The following is a 16,311-nucleotide window of genomic DNA, read 5'->3' on the forward strand; positions in this document are numbered from 1 at the left end:
AGTGGATTTAAGCAGAAAAAAGCTACATTCAAAATATCCCTGTCACTAACATAACACTGAAGGCTTCTGAGTCTCTGACATGATGTTGTGTTGCTCTGCGTGTGTCCACTGGTACAGTGACTACCAATGAGTGTAGTGTGGATTATGACCCCTAACTTTTCCGTATCCTGATTGGCCAGATCAGCACAGTGACCAGGCAAAGTCCTGCAGCCACGGCCACGCCGCCGGTTACTGTCGCCATGACGTCACGATAAAACCAAACACAGGCCGGACAGCAGGCCTCTGAGCTGTTGGAGAGCACATAAAAGAAAAAGGGAATCGCTTTTGTTCAGCTGTGACAGAAAAGCAGCAAACTTGTGATCTTTGGGAGGTGAAAGGTCAAGTGTGTGCAGTAAAGTAAAATCCTCTCACACAGACATGAGTTAAAGTATCAGGCCCCAATCAGACATAACGCACTTTAGCAGCCCGGGGCAGCTTTTTGTAACGGTTTTCACTGAGTGTGAAGCTTTTTGCTGCCGCTTTCTTTCAGACCCCCCCTACCCTGTCCACCGCACTCAGCCCCAAGTTCACTGGTTCTTATCGGCAGGTATTCGGTTTGAACCTTGAACCTTTCAGTGTGGAGCATGTCCCCCCCGCGCTTGAGTTTTCTCCCACAGTCCAAAGACATGTAGGTTTGGTTAATTAGTCACTCTAAATCAGCCGTAGTTGTGTGTGTGAGTGTGAATGTGAATGGTTATCTGTCGCTATGTGTCGGCTCTGTGATTGGCTGATAACCAGTCCAGGGTGTACCCCGCCTCTAGCTCAATGTCAGCTGGGATTGACTCCAACTTAGCCACCATATATATATATATATATTTATATGTGTGTGTGTGTGTGTGTGTGTGTGTATATACAGATAGATAGATAGATAGATAGATAGATAGATAGATAGATAGATAGATAGATAGATAGATAGATAGATAGATAGATAGATAGATAGATAGATAGACAGACAGACAAGTAGATATTGCAGAAAAGATTGGGAACAGCTGCCAGGCAGTAAAAAGCTCAACCACAAAACCCTTTCTGTTTTCACTTCTCTGTCTGTGTTCATCTTTTCAGTTTTTACCAAACTTTCCTTTTAATGGAGTGTAAAGGGCAGCTAATGTGTCACACAGAGGCTCACCTGCATGGTCGGATGCTCTGGATGAGGACGACCCCCACGCCGTTAGCCACCTTGTCTGTGAGGCTCATAGAGCCATAAACAAAGGCTCCACTTTGCTGCCAAACACGACAGAGATCAAAGATTATTACAGTCACTGCAGAGGAGCACAAAGGAACACGATTTATCTGAAACGCCTGCACAATTCTTCACAGCGTTCTTTTCTGTAAGACACACAATAGACTCTCTGTGAGCGTTTATCCAGCATTTTCATTCATCTTTTTTCAGAGTGTGAGTGAAGATACAGACAGACACGAGTAGAGCTGTGACAGCAGTAAAAGGTGCTGTGATACTAACACACTCTTTAATTTCACAGCTGAGAGCTTTCCCAAAGCAACTTCTAATATCACAGTGATCCGGTGGCATGAGAACGACCTGACTGGTTTGATAAACTTGGTTTGACAACTTGCAGTATAACTTTAATCGTGGTGCAGATCCTCAGTTTGCTCTGCTGTGACCAGACAACTGATTCAGCACTTAAATGTTTGTTTCTGCTTTGTGATGAGGTTTCTCTTGACCCCATTTGTGCTGAAAATTAAACACAAATTTCAGCTTTGATTCTGTTGAGAAATAAGAAAATAAGGATACAACCAACATCTGCATTATTCCCTGCACTGTACTACTGCAAATGTGATTATTGGTATTTGTTCTCTGAAAAGTTTTTCAAAGAGGAGTTTTGGCAGATTAGGAAACTACTGTGTTATTTCTGTCAACCCAGCCATGGCACCCCGCTGTTGAGCACACTGATTATTTATTCCCATAATTAACTAATTTAAGGCACATCACTGGCATTAGTCTATATTGCTTAATGTCAACAAATCCCATGAAAAGACCAAAACCAAGAATATCTTACTACTATTATTATCTACTGAAGATGCAAATCTTCAGGTCACAAATATATAGTTTCACTTTTAAAAAACACTCACTAATTTCCTAAAATAGGTGGGAATTGTAGTTTTGAGCAAACATCACTCAAGCTGGAGTAAATTGTGCATTTGTTGGGGACTATTTTCAGACATGGTTTAGTACACACGTGTTGCTGTAGTGTGAGTTTTTACAGTAGCAGGAAAATGAATTGACTCAAAATGAACTACGGTACGGTGTGTGTGTTCATTGTAATGTAGGAACCTGGATGGTATTGGAGGAGGAATAACAGAGGAATAAGATATAGCAGGTGTTAGATACATACACAATACTTGTTTTTTCATGGGATTTGATGATATCAAGAAAAATATAGAATACAACACGCTTCATCCTTCTGATTCCTCCATGCAGCAGCTCTCCCACAAGGCTGTAAACTGTCAGCTCCCCTGCACCTTACCGTCTGCTCCCCGATGAGTGTGGCTGTCATGGACAGAGACATAACCAGGATTGTAGCTGACCCGGCTCCCAGCAGCACTCCTGCTCCATAGATGCTCTCAGCTCCCATTTTTTCGTCCACAAACACCCAGGTGGCAAAGGCGAGCACCAACAACAGGCCGACCAAATAGGTAATCTGACAAGGGACAAATGCATCTCATGTTAATCGAAGACGTGAATTCATAACACAGTGTTGACAGAGTTGATAAAAACGTGTGTATGCAGAGACTCACACTGATTCCTACGAGTTTGCTGACTGGTTTCATGGCCAGAGAGCAAACAAAGCCGCTGACATACATCACCAGAGGAATGATGGCAATGAAGCTCTGAGGAGAGAGGAAGGAAATAAGTATTGAAATTGCAACGCAGACGTTTCTCAAACACAGGCGACAAAATTAGTTCTCCAAGTCACTGTATGAACACACACACACACACACACACACACACACACACACTGAGTGAGGCCTCACCTTTGGTAACATGAGTGAGTTGGTGAGGTAAACTGAGATGTAGGTCTGAGACAGGTTGACCATTAATCTGGTGCACATGTACAGAAACGCCACCTGACAAAATCAAGCAAAGGACAAAAGATTTAAAGGACCATTTCAGCGTTTTTGCACATTCTCGCGAAATCTTCAAATAACACAGTGTGTTGATGTTTGCGACACACTTGTAGATTTTGAATACTTTTTTTTTTTGCAGCACTCCAGGCAGCCATTGGTTTCCATTTATTTCTGTGCAATATGAAAATCAATTACTATCAATCACTGAGTAAACTCCGAATTAACAAGGGTTCTGTCCAGTCACAAAAACAAAGTGTTGTCTCACCCTTCCTGTAATCTGAAATATTGTTTTTTTGTGAAATGTCATTACATTTTCACAAATGTTGTGTTTTGACCCTCAGGGCTACCATACATAATATAGTTTTGATGCCTCACATTGTTGAGCATAAGCTTCTGAAACACATCGTTAATAACCCAAACAGGTTGCTACCCTGTGGTTTTTCACACCATATGGAAATGAATGGAAGCAAATAGTTGCGGAACAGGAAACAGGAAAATTACATTAAAATTTGGTTTGCATGTAAAGTGTATGTGATTATATCCAGAGTTACAATGCTGCTCCCTGTGAAACAAAGGAGGAGAAACTTTCCCTGCACAGGTTTAGGAGTCACCTGGTAGAAAGAGGGCTCCTTCAACCAGTGATTCCACTGAAATACAAGATGAGGCAAAGCGTCCTGTGAGGGGGATCGTGTGATCAGCTGATCCTCTGTCCCTGAGCCTGGCGTGTGCTCTTTTGTGCCGACATGGAAAATCAGGGAGAATAAAGCTCCAGTGCCCAGCATAGCGAGGGCCAGAGTCTGTGGGCAGAGACAGAGATCAGGTCAAAATGGAAATTTTACAGGAGTGCACTAATCTCTCTCTGGCATCTCTCCTCTTACCCTGAACAGAGGGACGTCCGCCTGCCCCAGGCTGTCCGTGACGAAGGGGTCCACACTGTGCTCAGCCTGGAAGTGAAATAGCAGCCAAGCCGCAGCGTACACTGTGATATTAGCCACCACAGTGAAGGCATACCTGCACAAAGGGGGAATAAAAGTGAAACAATCAAACAGTAATTTGGCTGTGCTGGTTGTTGCAGCTTTAAAGAAAGGACACCATAACAGAGACACAGAGAGATCTCGTTTTAGCACCATTATTCACAAATAGATTTGAGCTGCTCTGTAAAACATGATGCCGTTACTTCTCTTTTCTGTTCACTAGGAAATTAGCTGCCATTTCTGTCTCATTGTTTCACTTCCACTGGCGTGATAATCACCCATGACATGAATCTGATGTTGCAACTAGCCGAGCACAGGCTGTGTTGTCCATCATCTATAATTGGACAGTGGAGGAGGAAGAAGGAATTAGAGGAAGTCGTGACAACTCAAGACAAGATGGGAATCAGGCTGGGGTTGGGTAGAGGAAAAAGGAGACGCTGGGAAGGAAGCTGGACGGATGAAGAGATGATAAACAATGGAAGAACTGACCTTCATGTTTTCAGATTCAGAAAAAGTCAAATGTTCCAGTCCGAAAGTTACAATCACATGTCATCACTTAGACCAAGGATGATTAACCACACCAGTTTATCTCTGACTATTTACTCCTGATACTGCAGCTCCTTAAAGCCTGATTCTCTATATATATACTATTAAAGCTGAATGTAAACTGAAACGTTCACTGCTGTCTCAAAAACTTCTCTCTAAGCTCACAGGAATTGCTTTCTAGATGATCGCAAGTTTAATCACATATATTCCACTGTAAGTAAACTGATCACAGATTACACAGGTCACACCACGTTTGATTGACATTGACATTTCTAACACTGTAGGATGCAAACAATTAAGCAAGGGATCTACATTAAAGGAACATTTCACTCTAAAATGGGTTTCTTTTAATCAAATTTGTCACCGCAGTTTTCAATTAAATTAAAGAAATCTCTGCTTGGAATAAACAGCTCGGAGACATCTTGTAATAAGGATTTAATCAGGAGATTAATCCCAACGCTGTGAAAAACTGCTCAGGACACTGACAGCACACAGACTGTGATTAGAGCTGAAACAATTAATCCATTAATCAATTAACCAATCAACAAAAAATTTAACTTTTGGATTACTTTGATGTTTATTATCTTATGTCATTTTTTAAACCTAAATGCTTGATCTTATTTGATTTTTACACCTCAATAATTTTGGTTTTTCGTACAAAACAAGCACGTTGATAATAAGTCCCCTTCAGCTTTAAGAAATTGTGATGAGATTTGTAACAGTTTTCTGACATTTTGTGCAGCAAATAACTAATAATGAAAATAATCAGCAGATTAATTGGATAGTTAGAGTATTAAATGTGACACAGTGACCATTAGGGTATAATATACTGAATAAATCACTATGAGCCCATCATCAGTCACTAATTTACACCAAAAATGTTCCCATGCTGATCATTACATCATGTTTTATTGCCTCCTTGTGTCTGTGGAGACCAACTTTACTGTTAAAGTCAGTGCAGCTAAAACGAAGGCGGTCCTCCCGTCCAGGACGTCCAGGACGTCCGTGATGTCGTCCCCTCACCTGAAAGCAGTGAGCTCCACCTTGTCGCTGTCACTGGACACGAGCTCTGGGATGAGGGACAGGTGAGAGATCTGAGTGGCTGCCCAGCCCAACTGGAAGATGATGATGAAGGGGGAGAAGTAGATAATCTGAGCCCATTGAGGAGTGTTGTCGTTACAGGCCAGGCAGGAGGTGAAAATGAAGGGGAAAGACACAAGAACACAAACAGTCCCTGGAAAGTAGAGGAAGGGATTCCTTTAATCTCTCTAGAATATCATCAAATGTTACAGCATATGTAATGTTTTCACCATTTTATACCATGTTCAGAAAAGCATAATAAGTAATGTCAATAATATTGTTAGAATATATATTTTCTTAATGTCCCTTTAATGTCAGTGGTCCAAAAAAAAGCAACTAAGCACTTTAACTGAAGTCGCTCCTTTTCTTAACTAAAGTTACTTACAACTTGCCTTAATTCTATTTGATGCAACTTTGCATTTCTACTCCAAGACTTTTATTTGAGTAGTAAAAATTAGCTCCACTTCAGTCAGCTTCATGAAAGCTGATTGAGTTTTATTGCATGAACAATAATAATTCAGTGATACATTAACACCGTTATGAATTAGAAGTAGTCCACTTTTACAAGTATAAGTACAGAAGTCAAAGTTTCTTGTGGTTAACACTATTAGTACTACTAGGACTACCAGGAGTCCATTTACTCAAGCGTTGTACTTGAGTACAATTATGAGGTACTTGTACTTCAGGCATGACTTTTCACTTTTACTCCACCTCCTTTTTGCTTTTTACTGCATATTTTTTGATGGTTACTTTTTACACAACAAACATATATTCTTGTACATGATGCAGCACTTTACCAGTAATCTACTCAGTAGTACACAAAGTAGGCCCAGTGCAAAACTACGTTAAAATGCTCTCATATGTGCTAGTTAGTCATAAATATTAAACATATATAAAACACTGTGAAATTGGCCATTCTACATAGTTTATTTTTGACAGATTAAGTATGCTGACTAAACTCTTTCTTCAGTAACATTTTGACTCCAGGACTTTTACTCGTAACAAAGTATTTTTACTTTTACTTAAGTATAAGGATCTCAGTGCTTCTTCCAACACTGATTATATGAGGAACATGCGCTCCGAGCTACTCACCCAGCAGATGCCAGGTTTTCCTCTTGCCGCAGATTCCCGCCGTCCTGTCTGATTCATATCCAACCAGAGGGGTGCACACTCCGTCCGCTATTTGACCAATCAGCAGCGCCACACCTGCGTAGGTGCTGTGGAGGCCGAGCACGGAGTGCAGGTAGACCAGCAGGTAGGTGAACCACATCGAGGCGCACAGGTCGTTTAGAAAATGTCCCGCAGCGTAACACAGCCGCCTGCAGACTGATAAAGACCGACCAGGAGGCACAAACTGCTCCATGACTGATTTGACTCCTGTGATAAAACTTCCTTTATTCACAATTAGAGATCTCTCGTTGTCATATTTACAAATACATGATGCAAATAGTTACACTAACAGACGTTGAGCAAAAACACAGTTCAACCTTGGTCTGAGCATCTCCAAAAAAAAAACTCCCCCGGCTATAAATCATATAATGAACGTAATGTTATGGGTTAGGTCAAGCTGGGTCCCCGAGCTGGTCAGCTGAACCGGTTTAGCTTCCGGCTGAGTAATTTAATGCGTCTACAGAAGCGTTTCTGAGCAATCAGCGACACTTGGGAATCACCGGTGACTTCACGCGTAAAAGCGCGCTGGTGCGCCCTGTGCCATCCTGGGAACATCTGGAGGATTGTTTCGTCTTTAAGTTAATAAACAGCTCTGCAGTGTACCCGCCTCCACTGAGGTCTGAACTGGATGAATAACCAGGCCGTGGTTACGAGTGCCTTTGAAAACTCGTGAGTTACAATATTGTTTCCAAATACAGTCAGTTCCTCTTTGTTCTTCACATGGCGAGTGATTCAAGCACGGAAGCCACGTTAGTCCTCTAAATCATAATTATACAAACAGTTTTCCTTCGCAACTTCAAATCTATTAGGTTCGCAGACACTTGAGAAGATCAAATACCAATTTCGTAAAGAGGCAAAATGTCAAATGTGTAAAATTTCGCATATTTTCTTCATTTTTTCCATTGCTGTTGTTTTCAGTTGACTTTAATTCAGACATTTAGCACCTTAACTGGTTTAAACCCATTAATTTTAATCCACTAGTATGGATTTAGACATCTGCAGCGTTGCCTTTTGTAAACACCAAGTGGAAAACAACCTGAACTTCCCTTTACCATTACATGACACATACATGTATGTAGCTGTGGTCATCATTCACATCACACAGTGGTGACATACCGGTCAGTCAGTCTCGTGTAATCTTAAATTAAAAATTAATGAATCATAACAGTGAGGCTCAAGTGGGTCTTTAAAGGGACAATCCGCTGATTTTACCCATCAGGAGTGTCGAGGTTCTGGGAGGGGGGGGGCAAAGTCTGGGCTGATTTACATACTGGACACGTGAGGGTTAAAATAAAGGGTATTTGGGAGGTAAAATGAAACCCAATGAGACGCCATCGAACTGCATTATGGGAAATGTAGGATCCTGTGTTTTTGGTTTTTCTGTCTCTTGCCAGTCCCCACAACTTTATGCTAACATTATATTAAAATCACTGGAGTTCATTGAGTAACTCAAGGCCACAGAAGTTGACCCAGAAACTTTAGGGGAGATTTAAAACATCCTTAACACAAGACACAGAGCCAGACATGCATCTTATTTTGGCCAGGAAACCAAAAAACACACATTAAAGAAATGATCAAAGAGATTACATGAAACTAGAGCTGCAACTGTTGAATAAAGTTCATCTGAAACTATTCTGATAATTGATCATTTGTCTTTTTTTTTCTTTTTTTTTTAGAAAAATTACCAAACATTTGATGGTTCTGGGTTTTCTAATATGAGAAATAAGAATTCACTCCTTTTTTTGGTAAAGTAAATGGAATATTTGGGGATTTTGGATTCTTAGTGGAACAAAATAAGACATTTGATAACATGGTCTAGGATAATCTAACAGCCACTTTTCACTGTTTTCTGATGTTCTACAGTAACAAGAATCCACAAATTGATCAATAATTAAAATAATCATTAGTTGCAGCCCTACATTAAACCAGTTGTTAGCAGCAGCATAAGCAGAACGTAAGAAGAAAAAAAAAAAAAGGTAAATTGTTTGTGGACTTAGGAAGATTTAGGAAGGTTTGTTCAGGCTCAGAAGCGGCAGCGCATTAATTTCAAAAACATGATGCACCTTATAAACAAATAAACCTCATTGAGCTGCATGTCTGTCTGTGACCTCCCGACAAAAATGAGACAATAGTTCAAACAGATTTGGGTTGTTGTCTGTTAGATCTCTTTGAGCTGGCACCACGCATGTACACACACACACAGACACACGCACACACACACACACACACACACTCCCGAGCTCTCCCCAAACCAAACAACACCACTGACATGTGTTGATTGTCACAGCAGGGGACGGAGGGGAGGGATGTATACTGTTTATAAGTGAGAGCATGGGATGTGCACACAGTCATTAAACACAAACACTTACAAAAACCTCCAGAGCTGCACACACAGATATACACACACACCCACACACACACACCCACACCCCCACACACAGAGACAGACAGACAGTTTAGTAATCCAGTGAGCATTTGGGACAGATTAGATAAAATGTCATTGCGGGACACTCACTTGAGCTTTAAACATTTTACTTAGAAAGGCACAAACTATGATTTCCTGGTAAATTATTTTGATGTAAGAAATAAAAATCGAAAGACATATCTTTTCTTTTTTTCTCTCATGTAAATCGACAACATTTTTCAGCCATAACTCAGATATAAGCATTGTGAAGGACTCTTCCTAGATCAGTCTTTATTAAGTTGTTTTCTTAATTGTTAATTTCAAACCTAAAGTTTTCCACTGTAATTGTTTTTTTTTCCAAAAGTGCAATAATAATAAGAGAGCTTAATATCGGTTTCTCTTAATCTTCCACAGTACCTGAGGCCAGTGACTGTGCTACAAAGTCCACATTGACAGACAAAAAAAAAGCCAGAGTGAGGAAAAGAATTGAACTCCAGAACACTACAACATAAAAATAAGTTTTCAATGAAGGGATTCGACTTTGAAAACTCAGGATGAGGATTCAATTACAAAAAAAGAAGAAAAAAATAACAACAAAAAAACATAAAAATCCTCCAAATTCTGTTTTATAGATGAAATGCTTCCTGTGTCTCTCAGATTTAACATCAGCATAGTTCACCTTTACCTTGATCCCAAAACACACACCAAAGGAAGAAAAGAAAAAAAAAATAAAACAATTTCCTATAGAGCAGATTTCTTTCACTCGAACCACTCGAATGGTTCCCCCTGATCAACAGCTGACTGTTTCAAACAGTATCTTTTCATATTCACGCCACGTATTCGAGTTTCATTGTTACAGCTTTTTTACTTTTTCTCAAGCCCCCCGCCCCCGTTGTAATGCAGGTACGTTTATTTTTCGTCGATAGAAGGAATCAAGAGTCTGTTGTGGAGTCAGTAGGACCGCAACATTCCTTTAGCTCGCCAGTAGCCGGGGGAGCGCTGAGAACGAGAAAGAGAGAGCGCGAGGGGGGAGGTACAGAGTGACAGGGGAAATACGGTGAGAGGAATAAAGAGGTGAGGGGGAAGCTGGAAAGAGATAAGGGACGGGGGGGGACGGGGGGGGGGGGGATGTCTGTGTAGTTGCTTCCATTTAAAACTTGACAGTGACCACAATGTTTCAAGTTCTCTCCGTTCTCTTCGTTCACTTGTGCCTCTGGAGGGCTTTCCTCTTTCTCCTTTTGAAGAAACAACAGCACCTGCAGGAAAAACAAAGAACACTTTTCAGGAAACAAGACATTTCAACACACACATGAGATATTGGTATGTCAGTGCGGTGCTGCTCATTAGTTATTGGTTAGTTATTGGTTTCAATAGCTGGTCCTCCAGTAACCAGGTTTCTAATCAGCCTTTTATAAGCACGAATGTTCATGACAAGGACCACAAAGGAGAGCTGACGGCGATGTGTTCTTATATTTAAAATGATTCCATCCAAAGTCAGAGTACACAAAGTAGCCACTCACAAAACCACTGAGTATCAAATTTTTTTTCTTCCTTCCATTTTTTGATGCCTGAATTGATCTTTTAGCCTACGTGGAGGTGGAAAGAAATTACCGCTTTTATTGTTATAGTCTATGAATTATGTGGCATCATAACTGCTTCAAGAAAAACAGCGCTAAAGTGAGAATACAGACGGACGGACGGTTCGTGATCCGTGGGAATACGACCTACGACTTCACATTTTAAATCTAAAATATGTGGCGAGTGTCTCTCTTTCCCCCTAGTGCCACTGTTAGCCACCGCTAAATAACAACGGTGAACTTCCATGTTGCTGCTCTGGAGCACTCAGCGGCAAAGAGAAACCTATTTCCTGAATTAGCATATAATAATGTGAGCACATCATGATGGATGATGATGGTGGGGATGATGATGGAGGTCAGCTTATGGGCTACTCATATAAAAAGTACTAAACTAACTTCATAGTGCATTATAGTGTGTTTTTATACAGTTGTGGTCTATTTTATAAATCAGATGCAATGAGCTATTGTAATAATAAGCTAAGCTAAACCTTTGGACTCAGTGAAACACTAGTAAACCCAAACTCTACTGCTAGCAGCGTTGACTTCTGTGCATCTGGACAGTTGTTTCGTACTTGGTTTCATCAGCCACTTCGACCTCGGTGGGAGCGGTGATGGGAGCGTTGGAGTGTCCCGCTGTGGGATCATCAGTGTTCAGCTCGCCATTCGTTGAGCTCATCACCTGCACGAGCACAAAAGGACAGCAGACTGCTCACACACACACACCCTTACACACTTGAAGCCACTGATTGCCGGGTGGAAATGAACATTCACATAAAAATATGTAACCATGATAAACCCTATTTATCTGCCCTCTCAGATGAGGCGAACGGTTCTGCTTGACACCTGGAATGCCCCTTAAAAGGACTAGTCCACATTTTTCCATGTCTATCTTAAACCAAAAGTAAGACACTTGAAATGGGTTTTACTTGGTGCCATCGGTTCTCCGATTCAGAGGCCCTTTTCTAAGGTCAAATAAAACTAAAACGAGGCTTCAACAGTTTGGGTTGGACACATAAATCGTCTATCTTTCAAAGCTACAGCATTTGTACCACATGCATTGTTATCCCTTGACTAAAGCTCAGCACAGACACATGGCCTGTAGAAACATAAAGCAGGAGCTTCACACTGAAAAGACCAACTTTAGAAGGTACATGTTTGATTTTACTACCTCAGATTGCTGAAGCCTCATATTAGCTTTAGATAAACTATGAAATACATCTTTGCACAAGTCATAGACTGTAAATCTTGACCCCAATCTCTTTCCATGGAAGCACATTGAAGCAGGGAGAATAACTGACAAAAAAATGTGAACCTATACTTTAAAAGCCGCGATACAATTAGCCAACACTAGGTGGCGCATTTGTGCCATATTTACTATGGAGGCCACTGACTTCTGATGATATACAATTGGCCTTTTGACATAATGAATAGATGGAAAATATAATACTCTCAAAGTTTTGATTCCTGCGCTGCTTTCAGCCTATCTATTAGAAATGCTTGTTTCATGAGGTTTGCATGACAGTTGCTGTCGGATGTCATGTTTGCATGGCCCTGTTCTGTGGGCAGCCCACAGCAGATGAGGCCAATGAAGCAGTGAGAGCAGAACAGAAGTGGCAAAGCACTGACACACAGGGATTCAAACAGTCAGATGCAGACACACAGTAAGTGAAGACAGAGCACCTGACAGGCAGGCAGAGTGGAGTCACTGTGAGAAAGGGGGGTGGGGGGTGGGATGCATACAAAACTATGTGGCCTCATGCTTTAGCCAACAGAGCAGCAGCAGTAGCAGCAGCAGCGGTACCTGAACAGAGCCCCCCAGCCGCTCAGCTGTGAGGTGCGACCCCAGAGTCTCCTTATTGGTCACTGGAGTGGGCTGAGACTCACTTCCTTTGGGCTCAGGTGACTTGACGCAAAGAGCAAAAAGGGTTGAGGCAGGTGGTCGTGAAGGGGTGAGAAAGAGGAAGGAGGGGGGTGGGGGGGTTGAGGCAATGTGGTGGGAGGGGGGTGAGGGTGAGGGAGGTGTGGAGGGAGGAGGGACAAGGAGGAGGGGGAGTGAATGAACAAAAAAAACAAAAAACAAAAAACAAAAAATTATAGAAGACATCTCCCAAGCAGAAGCAGGCTTGTTAAGACAAACTATGTTAATAGAGGAGTAGAGGGAAGCAAAAATTTATGCGAAGCACAGATCAACACACCAATAAAGTCATGCAGGAGTAAAAGAAAACAGCCTTGATCACCTCAGCTAGCACTGCATATTCAACACAACACAGTTACCTATTACCTACCTGCCTGATTACTTATCTTATTGAGTGTTTGGGTAACAGTATTATTAGAACTTCAACTAGAGTACGCGTAAACATCGTGCTTTCATGTATTTTTCTCTTCCCATTATCAAATATAACTTGTAACTAGAGACAGATAGCAGATGTTTTCTTGTGATACAGCTGACTGCTTTTACCGGCATGTCACAGGTTTTTACAGTCACAGGCAACATGCACGGTCCTGGAGGCGGTGCTCTGTGAGCTTCACAAAAGTGGCGAGTCGTTACCAGGCCAATCACGATAAATAGAGAGCAGTAAAAAGAGGGTAGAGTCCACTGTAATAAGTAAATCATAAAATCTAATGCGCTCCCTGTATAGCTTTACAGGAAGCAATCAGTCAGACTCACCATGAACAACATGATTTGTTTATCTGAAGGACTTCAGTCATTCTCTACTAAAAACTCCTGGTTTATTACAAGGCTCGGATAGCATGCCAATAAAAGAAATTAAAGAGAAAAAAAAAAAAAAAAATCAAGTCTAAACTTTGTCGCACACTAAGCATAGAGCTCGTCATTACTCGTCTGAACAATGCAAGTTGCATTTTCAACTCATGCATGCAATGACTGGAGCTTAGAGTGGCAAGGTGTGAGGAATAAATTGAAGCTGAAAACGGGGCTTTGTTTCACAGCTGGAGCAGGAGAGACTGCCTCATGTTTACTAATGAGTAAAAGTCTTATTGTCTGACAAAGACTTTGGGGAGACTGTAGACAGGAACGAAGGAGAAGTGGAACTGAAAGGCAGCCATTTTCTCCAGGAAGCTGATTACCGTTGAACACTACAAGAGAAGCCTGGCAGAGGAACCTGAATGACAGGGTCGGCTGGTTGGTCAGCCAGTTGGTCGATGGACTGGAGGGTGGGTGAGGTGTTTGTTGTGCTTTAGTGCACATGATCTCACCTGGTTTTTGGTCTGCTGTTGTGCTTTGTCTCTGCTGCTGGGCTGCAGGGGCGTGTCACTGGGGATAGGGCCTATCGGTGTGGGCTGTGGGAAACACGAGGAAACAAACACCGTGTCAAAATTAAGATAACTTAATGGAAATGACATGAAGATGAAAATGTGTTGAATTTAGAGAAAAGTACAAATGTTTAGCAGCCACAGTGTTAGAAATTTGACATAAAAGGGATCACAAAAAAGAATCGGCTATGATCTTGTGACAAATGATTACGGTGAAAGCAATAAAACAACTGCAGCCATGAGACTCGATGGGCCAATCAAAGGATCCAGGAGGGTTAGGAGGAGGGAGGATGAGAGAGCAAGAGGCACTCACAAGTGATTTGCCGACCCAGTCATATTCATAGTCAAAGACATAGCCGTTCCTGTCGAACAGATCAGTGAAAAGCTTCCTCAAGTAGTCATAATCAGGCTTCTCAAAGAAGTCCAGCCTCCTCACATAGCGCAGGTAGGTGGCCATCTCTTCTGTAGCAAAAGAGAGCGCATCATTAAATTGGGAATATGGTTGAATGAGGCAGAAATTAAACAACATGGTAAACGATTGAAGCTGGTTGGTTCTGCTGACCGGGGAAGCTTTCGCAAAGCACTTCAATGGGTGTCGCCCGTTTGGTGTCCCCAATTTTCTGATACCTCTCCTTCAAAGTGTCCGCCTAGAAGGGAGACAGGAAAAATACCTATCACACTGGCGAATATGGCGAATATGTAGCCAAGAGCAGGTTAAATGAACAGGCCTAACATTCAAATGTGTTACATATTGGACACTTAGATAAATGCAAATCCTGTGATTAGTCACTCTGAATCCTTGAGTCATTACACAGATATGTGCAGCACCGAGGGCTTGTGGAAATCAGCTTTGACTGCCATGCCATGCTCCCAGTCACCCCTGTTCAGTACATCTCTTGACCACTTTTGCTGCAAACTACGGAAACGATCTTTATGGCCGACTCTGTAAACAACAATACTTTTCATGACAATAACAATGCTGCTCATATGAGGGGATTGTGGGGTCAGTCCATGTCCATAATGTCACCTGACCGTTGTACATTGCCTTGATGAAAGTGTCTTTGGGGACACATGATTCCCATGAACAGATAACTCTCGTCTAATATGATATTATGGTGTACTTGGGCATCAGGGTGTCAATCTAAAGTCATTACAGACCTTTATATCAGTTCAGTGCATCAAAAATGAAAATAAAAAAAATCTGCTGTCAAATACTAATGGGGATTTATCACACCGGAAAAAGTAAATTAATCAATTGTCTAGTGAGGATGATTCTTCACCTACTGATTCAATTTTTTCAATTCAATTTATTTGTATAGCCCAATATCACAACAGAGTTGTCTCACAGTGCTTTACAAAGTTCACTGAAATAAGTGTAAGCGAACAAACAATCTAATAAAGAGTCCAGCAGTCGATGAGGCCAGTGGATCAGTCCAGTGGATCAGTCCGAGGCATCACCTGCCCTTTATGACCCTCCTTCTTCTGAGAATCTCTTTGCAGGGTTGTGTACTGTTATACTCCATACAGGTGTGAGCGCAGCTCTTTGTGAGCTCCATATCTGGTCATTATACTTCTTCATTGTATTTTGCTGCCAACTGTCATGTCGTGTGTTGGTGAGAACTTGTTTTGGCCTGAGCCACCCGACATCCCCCACACAGTCAAACATCCCTCACATTCATCTACCACGAGCTTCCTCCCACACAGCAAATGTTCAGATGAGGTGTCGTGTCTTCTAGTCTATTCTATGTACACCTTTGATATCGATGCCTGCAAAAAGCCCAGCAACTACGTACGGCCTCAAACCCCCTCCCCTGCACCTGCAGTCGTCTTTCTTAGTGCTTGGAGCTCTTTCTCAGTAAACTGTTAAAGTGCAAAGCAAGTGTGGAGGTGTTTTTGTTACAACACGCGTGCAAAAGCAAGGACTAACCCACATCTACAGGTGCAGCCTATATTATTGTAGTCACTGACTGCGCATATTTGATTGTGGTGAATCCTGTCAGGTTGTGTTGGCCCCAGTGCACACAGACATTGATGACAAACTACCAAGACAATATTAGCTTAATATTATTCTACTACCACCACTACTCTGTTAATGTAGTAGGGGTTTATTTAGGATGTCAGAGCAATTAATCAGTAAAAACAGACTGGAAAAAGTGAACACTGC

The 16,311-nt window shown here is 41.7% G+C and overlaps 2 protein-coding genes across 7 annotated transcripts in view; both read right to left on the minus strand.

The window, feature by feature from the left end:
- Positions 1–151: 151 nt before the first annotated feature.
- On the minus strand, positions 152–7,086 carry mfsd12b (major facilitator superfamily domain containing 12b). The gene is made up of 9 exons (XM_070831599.1): positions 6,816–7,086; positions 5,667–5,877; positions 4,002–4,134; positions 3,735–3,920; positions 3,031–3,123; positions 2,794–2,886; positions 2,523–2,696; positions 1,166–1,260; positions 152–287 (listed from the first exon to the last, which is right to left on the minus strand). Exons 1-9 carry the CDS (start codon positions 7,084–7,086, stop codon positions 152–154), a joined length of 1,392 nt encoding a protein of 463 aa, XP_070687700.1.
- Positions 7,087–8,643: 1,557 nt separating this feature from the next.
- The window catches only part of csnk1g2b (casein kinase 1, gamma 2b), a 37,083-nt gene continuing 29,415 nt past the window's right edge, over positions 8,644–16,311 (minus strand). For 3 of the 6 annotated variants that reach the window (XM_070831595.1, XM_070831593.1, XM_070831594.1), the window contains exons 7-12: positions 14,710–14,794; positions 14,461–14,609; positions 14,091–14,174; positions 12,676–12,777; positions 11,447–11,553; positions 8,644–10,553 (exon numbers count right to left, since the gene is read on the minus strand). In XM_070831595.1, the coding sequence (XP_070687696.1) occupies positions 10,499–10,553; positions 11,447–11,553; positions 12,676–12,777; positions 14,091–14,174; positions 14,461–14,609; positions 14,710–14,794 (582 nt within the window). In that variant the 3' untranslated portion in view covers positions 8,644–10,498. The remainder of the gene's footprint in view (positions 10,554–11,446; positions 11,554–12,675; positions 12,778–14,090; positions 14,175–14,460; positions 14,610–14,709; positions 14,795–16,311) is intronic. The other 3 variants (XM_070831596.1, XM_070831598.1, XM_070831597.1) reach the window with 3 other exon arrangements.

The sequence above is a fragment of the Pempheris klunzingeri genome, chromosome 6, assembly GCF_042242105.1.
Source record: "Pempheris klunzingeri isolate RE-2024b chromosome 6, fPemKlu1.hap1, whole genome shotgun sequence".
NCBI classification, from domain to species: Eukaryota; Metazoa; Chordata; class Actinopteri; order Acropomatiformes; family Pempheridae; genus Pempheris; species Pempheris klunzingeri.

What these genes read in the sequence shown, in the direction of transcription:
- mfsd12b (XM_070831599.1), bottom strand. Translation starts at nt 7,086, where the DNA reads ATGGAGCAGTTTGTGCCTCCTGGTCGGTCTTTATCAGTCTGCAGGCGG. An exon ending in ACTCACTCATGTTACCAAAG is followed by an intron (nt 2,887 to 3,030) that starts GTGAGGCCTCAC and finishes CTCTCTCCTCAG; the next exon opens with AGCTTCATTGCCATCATTCC. An exon ending in GCAAACTCGTAGGAATCAGT is followed by an intron (nt 2,697 to 2,793) that starts GTGAGTCTCTGC and finishes GTCCCTTGTCAG; the next exon opens with ATTACCTATTTGGTCGGCCT.